This window comes from Sinocyclocheilus rhinocerous, unplaced genomic scaffold, assembly GCF_001515625.1.
Source record: "Sinocyclocheilus rhinocerous isolate Xijiao unplaced genomic scaffold, SAMN03320098_v1.1 scaffold1435, whole genome shotgun sequence".
Classification (NCBI taxonomy): Eukaryota; Metazoa; Chordata; class Actinopteri; order Cypriniformes; family Cyprinidae; genus Sinocyclocheilus; species Sinocyclocheilus rhinocerous.
Window position 1 is genome coordinate 962,626 of NW_015644861.1, and position 9,033 is coordinate 971,658.

Below are 9,033 nucleotides of genomic sequence, written 5' to 3' on the forward strand. Positions count from 1 at the left end.
AAAAACAAACAAAAACAAAAAAATATATATATATATATATGTTTTTTAAAGAAGTATCGTTTGCTCACCAAGGCTGCATTTATTTGATATAAAATACAGTATACTGAAATATTGTGAAATATTAATACCATTTAAAATAACTGATTTGTATTTAAATAAATTATAAAATGTAATGTATTCTTTTAATGGTAAAGCTGAATTTTCAACATCATTACTCCTGTCTTCAGTATCACATGATCCTTCAGAAATCATTCTAATGTGCTGATTTGGTACTCAATAAACATTTCTTATTATCAATGTTGAAAACAGTTGTGCTGCTTAATATTTTTGTGGAAACTGTGATACATTTTATTTCAGGATTCTTTGATGAATAGAAAGTTCAAAAGAGCAGGATTTATTTAAAACTAAATGTTTTAGTAACAATGCAAGAATTTTTGTCACATTTGATCAGTTTAATGCATCCTTGCTTAATAAAATTATCAGTTTCTTTCCTAATTTTATTTTTTAAATCTTACTGACCTCAAACTTTTGAACAGTAGTGTAGTTTAGAATCTGTCTTCAGAAAGATAACAGTGAGAAGAGGGTGATGACTTGAGATGCAGATGGTTTCCACATTTAGAAGAGGAGGTGAGAAGCTGTGAGTGTGTTCACAGAAAGACATTTCCATGTGTTTCTTCACCACAGACAGTAGGTGTGAGTGCGTATATGTGTCTGGGTTTCACTCAAATGATCATTTTAATTAAACCGCTCTGCCAGACATAGGTGCAGCATTTAATGACATTAAACTTGATTTTTCTTAAGACACTGCTCTAGGCAAAACTTAGCAACATAACCATATACATTCTGCATTGAACCACTTTATTCCTTTATGATATAGATTCATGTGATGAACCCTTATAAGTTTCAACAGCAAGACATTTATTACATATTATTAGCACATTTACGGCAGATTGAAACATCATCAACAGTTACATCTACTCCACCTGGAATATCCAATATCAATCCTTGAAAGTTATTTCAAAACATGAAGACACAGTTCATACAAAAATGAAAAATCATGTCATCATTTACTCATGTCGTTCCAAACCTGTGTGACTTGAGAGTAAGTAAATGATTTTTCTGCAAACTAACCCTTAAATCCAGTTTTCTAGAAGCACAAAACACAAAGCACAACACATCTGAATGTGAATGTTAACAGCAGTGCATCAGGTCTGCTATGTATCCAGTGTAATCACCTCAGTCATTCCTAAGTGGTAAGGCAAGCTCATTGACTCACACGTGCGAGTTTGAGTCCACCACATCGACAGATTCAGGTTCCCACTGTCCTCCCCGCAAGAGTTGGTTGAGTTTTCGGTGGCGCTCCCATGAGATTTGTCTTGATTCTGCAGGTTGAATATTTTTGGGAGGGAGGCCAGAGCCAGCGCCGAGGCCGGGGATGGGCCGCAGAGGCGCAAACGCAAAGCCTTGGCTGAGCGGTGGAGGTCACCAATGAAGCAGTAGCAAAAAGGGTTGAGAGAAGAGTTGGTGAGACCCAACCATTGTGCAAAGGGTCTGGTTTGTAGGAGCCAGTCCGGTGGATGGCGTAACTCACGGTCCAGCCAAATATCAGTCACATACATTGGCAACCATGACAGAGCAAAGAGCAGCACCAAAGCTGCGACCATTCGTGCGATTTGCCTGCGCCCCTGCAGCCTTGTTTCATGAAGTGCCTGGGAACGGGGATCCAACTCTGTGAACCGACCCTCAGAACCATTGCTACGCAGCCGGCGACATGTGAGGAAAGCTAGAGTGAGATTAAACCCAACAGGTAGGCAGTAGAGGGCACTGAACAGCAGGACGTTGTATGCCTGTCGCAAGCGCGGCTGAGGCCACACCTCTCCACAGACAGGCAGCACGATGGCCAGCCCTTCGATCAAAGCTATTTCATCACGCCTGGTTACTATGGCGACTGGCATGCAGATCACCGAGGAGACAAGCCACACGATTGTGACAGAGGCAAGGATGCGTCGACGAGTAAAGTTGGCACGGGACTGTAGCGGCGAGTGAACCGCATAGTAGCGGCTGATGCTGATGACCGTGATGCTCAGGACGCTGGCGGAAACTGACACCGCTTGCGTGAAGGGCACCGCGCGGCACAAGAAGTCCCCGTACACCCATGGTGTATAGATGCGGTGACCCAGGGTGACGGGCATGCAAACACAAACCACTGCCAGGTCACACACCGCTAAGTTTATTAGCAGGCAACGGGTGGCGCTCGCACCTGACAGTCGCATGCTTCCATGCTGGCCCAGTAGGACTTTGAGGGACATGACATTCCCAAAAAACCCCACAAGGAAGGAAATAGAGTACAGGACAGTCAAGATAATGGTGCCAGGCTCTTGGATGGTGAGGAACAGCTGCCATTCTAAAGCTGCATTATCCTGGAAGAAGAAGGTGCTGTTGAAGAAGCTGGCTGGAGCCGACCTGCTCTTGTTTTGTGGTTCACGCTGAAGGTCCAATGCCCTGGGAAGGTCGTAGAGCAGGGTTGGTGGCTGATCTGGGATCAGATTCATAGTGGTTTTCCTGTGATGTTGAGTGAACTATCACTGAACTACATCATAACTAAACTATGTAACTTAAACTACATATTTTTTATTTACTTTTCAGGTGCCAAAGTTTCCATTTATGCATAAAAAAGATTGAAGACAATGAAGGAAAACAGAAGATCTCAAATCCATTGTTCTTTCCTTTGTCGTTTTAAATACTCAAAACAAATTTCTTCCTCATTCAGTACCAAATACAGTATTCACTTTTATCTTCCCAAACAATACAGATGACATCAAAAGCATAGGTGTACCTCCTCTTCATTCTTTTTTTTCTTCCTTCAAACCTTAAGGTAATATGTATCACGTATGACCTGAAAAAATTACAAACACCGTAAATATACACGCACATAGGCTACACATCTATTCACATACCCCTGAAAAGAAAGGAGAAAAGCCACAAATGCTCACAAGTAAAAGCTTTCAAACTCCTTTCATTTATTTATACTTTCAGTGTGTATAAGGGCAGCTGAGATTCCCACATTAAACTGTGCTAATTTACTGCTGTTAGCAATTTAAATGAAGACTGATTTAAAATTAAAGCAATAAACAATAGCTTAATGTTTACCAATTCACCTGTCAAACTGATATGCAGTCATGCTGATGTAGTCATGAATGGTACAATGCAGTGTAATTAAATACAGAGTACAATACAGTGATTCATTAAAACTCGAATTTTTATTTTACTTTATCTAATTTTTTTGTTTTGTATATAAAATATAATATGCTGACGAAGGTAAATCCTAGTGAAAATGTAAGATTTATTTAAAAGCATTTATGATTCATAAGGAGCTTATTAAAACACTAAACCCTCGATTAAAATCTTAATGCTATCAATAATAATAATTTAATATATTCTAAAACTACGACACATTCAGCAGTCTACACAGTATACAGCTAATTGCGTACAGTTGAATTTGAAATTGGTACTTACTTTGATCAAACACTGTATCTTCCTTTCTACACGACCACCAGCAAAAAAAAAAAAAAAAACAAAAAACAAACAAAAACAAAAAAATATATATATATATATATGTTTTTTAAAGAAGTATCGTTTGCTCACCAAGGCTGCATTTATTTGATATAAAATACAGTATACTGAAATATTGTGAAATATTAATACCATTTAAAATAACTGATTTGTATTTAAATAAATTATAAAATGTAATGTATTCTTTTAATGGTAAAGCTGAATTTTCAACATCATTACTCCTGTCTTCAGTATCACATGATCCTTCAGAAATCATTCTAATGTGCTGATTTGGTACTCAATAAACATTTCTTATTATCAATGTTGAAAACAGTTGTGCTGCTTAATATTTTTGTGGAAACTGTGATACATTTTATTTCAGGATTCTTTGATGAATAGAAAGTTCAAAAGAGCAGGATTTATTTAAAACTAAATGTTTTAGTAACAATGCAAGAATTTTTGTCACATTTGATCAGTTTAATGCATCCTTGCTTAATAAAATTATCAGTTTCTTTCCTAATTTTATTTTTTAAATCTTACTGACCTCAAACTTTTGAACAGTAGTGTAGTTTAGAATCTGTCTTCAGAAAGATAACAGTGAGAAGAGGGTGATGACTTGAGATGCAGATGGTTTCCACATTTAGAAGAGGAGGTGAGAAGCTGTGAGTGTGTTCACAGAAAGACATTTCCATGTGTTTCTTCACCACAGACAGTAGGTGTGAGTGCGTATATGTGTCTGGGTTTCACTCAAATGATCATTTTAATTAAACCGCTCTGCCAGACATAGGTGCAGCATTTAATGACATTAAACTTGATTTTTCTTAAGACACTGCTCTAGGCAAAACTTAGCAACATAACCATATACATTCTGCATTGAACCACTTTATTCCTTTATGATATAGATTCATGTGATGAACCCTTATAAGTTTCAACAGCAAGACATTTATTACATATTATTAGCACATTTACGGCAGATTGAAACATCATCAACAGTTACATCTACTCCACCTGGAATATCCAATATCAATCCTTGAAAGTTATTTCAAAACATGAAGACACAGTTCATACAAAAATGAAAAATCATGTCATCATTTACTCATGTCGTTCCAAACCTGTGTGACTTGATGTGCTGATTTGGTACTCAATAAACATTTCTTATTATCAATGTTGAAAACAGTTGTGCTGCTTAATATTTTTGTGGAAACTGTGATACATTTTATTTCAGGATTCTTTGATGAATAGAAAGTTCAAAAGAGCAGGATTTATTTAAAACTAAATGTTTTAGTAACAATGCAAGAATTTTTGTCACATTTGATCAGTTTAATGCATCCTTGCTTAATAAAATTATCAGTTTCTTTCCTAATTTTATTTTTTAAATCTTACTGACCTCAAACTTTTGAACAGTAGTGTAGTTTAGAATCTGTCTTCAGAAAGATAACAGTGAGAAGAGGGTGATGACTTGAGATGCAGATGGTTTCCACATTTAGAAGAGGAGGTGAGAAGCTGTGAGTGTGTTCACAGAAAGACATTTCCATGTGTTTCTTCACCACAGACAGTAGGTGTGAGTGCGTATATGTGTCTGGGTTTCACTCAAATGATCATTTTAATTAAACCGCTCTGCCAGACATAGGTGCAGCATTTAATGACATTAAACTTGATTTTTCTTAAGACACTGCTCTAGGCAAAACTTAGCAACATAACCATATACATTCTGCATTGAACCACTTTATTCCTTTATGATATAGATTCATGTGATGAACCCTTATAAGTTTCAACAGCAAGACATTTATTACATATTATTAGCACATTTACGGCAGATTGAAACATCATCAACAGTTACATCTACTCCACCTGGAATATCCAATATCAATCCTTGAAAGTTATTTCAAAACATGAAGACACAGTTCATACAAAAATGAAAAATCATGTCATCATTTACTCATGTCGTTCCAAACCTGTGTGACTTGAGAGTAAGTAAATGATTTTTCTGCAAACTAACCCTTAAATCCAGTTTTCTAGAAGCACAAAACACAAAGCACAACACATCTGAATGTGAATGTTAACAGCAGTGCATCAGGTCTGCTATGTATCCAGTGTAATCACCTCAGTCATTCCTAAGTGGTAAGGCAAGCTCATTGACTCACACGTGCGAGTTTGAGTCCACCACATCGACAGATTCAGGTTCCCACTGTCCTCCCCGCAAGAGTTGGTTGAGTTTTCGGTGGCGCTCCCATGAGATTTGTCTTGATTCTGCAGGTTGAATATTTTTGGGAGGGAGGCCAGAGCCAGCGCCGAGGCCGGGGATGGGCCGCAGAGGCGCAAACGCAAAGCCTTGGCTGAGCGGTGGAGGTCACCAATGAAGCAGTAGCAAAAAGGGTTGAGAGAAGAGTTGGTGAGACCCAACCATTGTGCAAAGGGTCTGGTTTGTAGGAGCCAGTCCGGTGGATGGCGTAACTCACGGTCCAGCCAAATATCAGTCACATACATTGGCAACCATGACAGAGCAAAGAGCAGCACCAAAGCTGCGACCATTCGTGCGATTTGCCTGCGCCCCTGCAGCCTTGTTTCATGAAGTGCCTGGGAACGGGGATCCAACTCTGTGAACCGACCCTCAGAACCATTGCTACGCAGCCGGCGACATGTGAGGAAAGCTAGAGTGAGATTAAACCCAACAGGTAGGCAGTAGAGGGCACTGAACAGCAGGACGTTGTATGCCTGTCGCAAGCGCGGCTGAGGCCACACCTCTCCACAGACAGGCAGCACGATGGCCAGCCCTTCGATCAAAGCTATTTCATCACGCCTGGTTACTATGGCGACTGGCATGCAGATCACCGAGGAGACAAGCCACACGATTGTGACAGAGGCAAGGATGCGTCGACGAGTAAAGTTGGCACGGGACTGTAGCGGCGAGTGAACCGCATAGTAGCGGCTGATGCTGATGACCGTGATGCTCAGGACGCTGGCGGAAACTGACACCGCTTGCGTGAAGGGCACCGCGCGGCACAAGAAGTCCCCGTACACCCATGGTGTATAGATGCGGTGACCCAGGGTGACGGGCATGCAAACACAAACCACTGCCAGGTCACACACCGCTAAGTTTATTAGCAGGCAACGGGTGGCGCTCGCACCTGACAGTCGCATGCTTCCATGCTGGCCCAGTAGGACTTTGAGGGACATGACATTCCCAAAAAACCCCACAAGGAAGGAAATAGAGTACAGGACAGTCAAGATAATGGTGCCAGGTTCTTGGATGGTGAGGAACAGCTGCCATTCTAAAGCCGCATTATCCTGGAAGAAGAAGGTGCTGTTGAAGAAGCTGGCTGGAGCCGACCTGCTCTTGTTTTGAGGTTCACGCTGAAGGTCCAGTGCCCTTGGAAAGTCATAGAGATGGGTTGGTGGCTGATCTGGGGTCAGATTCATAGTGGTTTTCACGTGACTGAACTACATCATAACTGAACTGCATAACTAAAATTACATCGTTTTAATTTACTTTTCAGGTACCAAAGTTTCCAGTCATGCACAAAAATGCTTGAAGACCATGAAGGAAAACAAGATCTCAAATCCATTGTTCTTTCCTTCGTCGTTTCACTTATTACTCAAAACCAATGCACCTCTTCTTCCACACAGTATCAAATACAGAATTCACTTTTATCTTCCCAGACAATAAGGATGACATCAAAAGCATAGAAGACCCTCTTCTTTATCTAATATGTGTACCTCCTCTTCCTTCTTTTGTTTTCTTCATTCACGCCTTATGGTAATCTATCACGTATGACCTGAAAAAATTAATATAAAAACACACATAAATATATACGCACATAGGCTACACATCTATTCACATACTCCTGAAAAGAAAGGAGAATGCTCACAAGTAAAAGCTTTCAAAATCCTTTCATTTATTTATACTTTCAGTGTGTATAAGGGCAGCTGAGATTCCCACATTAAATTGCAGTGCTCGTTTACTGCTGTGAGCACTTTAAATTAAGATTGAAAGGTTTTTACGTTGTAAATGTCCAAATCGCCAAACAATAGCTTAATGTTCACCAATTCGCCTGCCAAACTGATATGCAGTCATGTTGATGTAGTCATGAAAGGTACTGATTCATTCAAAATCTTGCATTTTTATTTTATGTATATAAAAATATAATATTGTATGATAATATGCATGCTGACGAAGGTAAATCCCAGTGAGAATTTAAGATTTACATAAAGCAGAAGTATAGTGATTCATAATCAGCTTATTAAAACACTAAACTCTTTATTAAAATGTTAATGCTATGAATAATAAATTTATCTAAATATAAATTTTAAAACAACGACATATTCATCAGTCAACACAGATCATTTTAAGCACAGATTAATTTGAAATGGGTAGCCTACTTACTTATTATCAAATATTGTATCTTCCAGTGGGTCAAAAGTGAACATAAATCCTCCAGGTAAAGATCAACGTAAATTTTTCAGCAGATTTCCGTTAAATCCAGCGCTGTGATGCGTCAGTTACCTGTGTTCACGACCTCTGGTAAAGGAGATGAGTTATCGGTTGAGCTTCACTTTGTGTTTTACTATGTTCGATCGCTGCGCACATGCGCCCCCTCGCGGCTACATGAAGTCACTGAGACAGCCGCCGGTCACCAGCTGTGCATTCCTCCTGCAACCTGCTGACTCTCATTAATAAATACATCCGTCTGGACACAGTGGACATAGCATATTTTAAATTCAGTAGTGCTTTAAATTCCATTTAAATTATGTATTTTTTCTCCATTATAAGAAACGATTGTCATAAAAATAATGTAACGTTGCAATAGGTTATGTATGGTTCAAAAAGAAGGCTTAATTTGCTCTATGCAATAATCACTGACACTGAGGAAAAAATAGCTCACATTTACTGTAGATCTGCACCCGTGCACCGTTGTTCACCTGTTAATCTCTTAGTTGATCTGTTAACTTCACTCTCTTATTCTGCACGACAGTGTTTCTTTCTCCTGTCAGCACATTTCATATTTCTTCTTCTGAATTCATTATACTGAAGTGTTTCCATTTTCTGGTGCACCATCTGTGAAGAGTTTCACGCTTGCTGTATAATTTCTCTGGGGCACTATTCGTCTAACCCATGTGATACACATGCAATTGCAATACACAGCGCTGGAACATATTTTAATTTAAACAAACAAGACTCAAATAAAGTCCTTGAAGACTAAGAAAAGTTCAAGTGACTTTTATGGCACTTGGTATGTGAACACAAAAAAAATTGAGGGCATGATTCGAAAAAGCTAAGTGGTCGTTAAAAAAATAGTCACACTCATGGTCTTCGGTCAAAAATGACCGACCATAGGAAATTAATGGGAAATGGGGAAAAACTTGAAAATACAGAATTTTTTCAATCTACAAATCCCCCACAATGCAGAAAAAATTTGCACAGCAATTAAGGAGTGAAACTCTAAAACATCTAGAGTGCAAAATCAACACACCCACTCACAC

General features: G+C 39.1%; 2 protein-coding genes across 2 annotated transcripts; both read right to left on the reverse strand.

Moving 5' to 3' along the window:
• Positions 1 to 1,214: 1,214 nt before the first annotated feature.
• On the reverse strand, positions 1,215 to 2,552 carry LOC107758860 (putative neuropeptide Y receptor type 6). The gene has a single exon (XM_016576690.1). The coding sequence runs from the start codon at positions 2,550 to 2,552 to the stop codon at positions 1,215 to 1,217; it is 1,338 nt and encodes a 445-aa protein (XP_016432176.1).
• A 3,082-nt stretch (positions 2,553 to 5,634) lies between these two features.
• LOC107758862 (neuropeptide FF receptor 1-like) lies at positions 5,635 to 7,243 on the reverse strand. The gene has a single exon (XM_016576691.1). The coding sequence runs from the start codon at positions 6,970 to 6,972 to the stop codon at positions 5,635 to 5,637; it is 1,338 nt and encodes a 445-aa protein (XP_016432177.1). The 5' UTR covers positions 6,973 to 7,243.
• Positions 7,244 to 9,033: the final 1,790 nt, after the last annotated feature.

Bases quoted from the DNA above. Each gene is read 5' to 3' on its own strand.
- LOC107758862 (XM_016576691.1), bottom strand. From the start codon at position 6,972: ATGAATCTGACCCCAGATCAGCCACCAACCCATCTCTATGACTTTCCA.
- LOC107758860 (XM_016576690.1), bottom strand. From the start codon at position 2,552: ATGAATCTGATCCCAGATCAGCCACCAACCCTGCTCTACGACCTTCCC.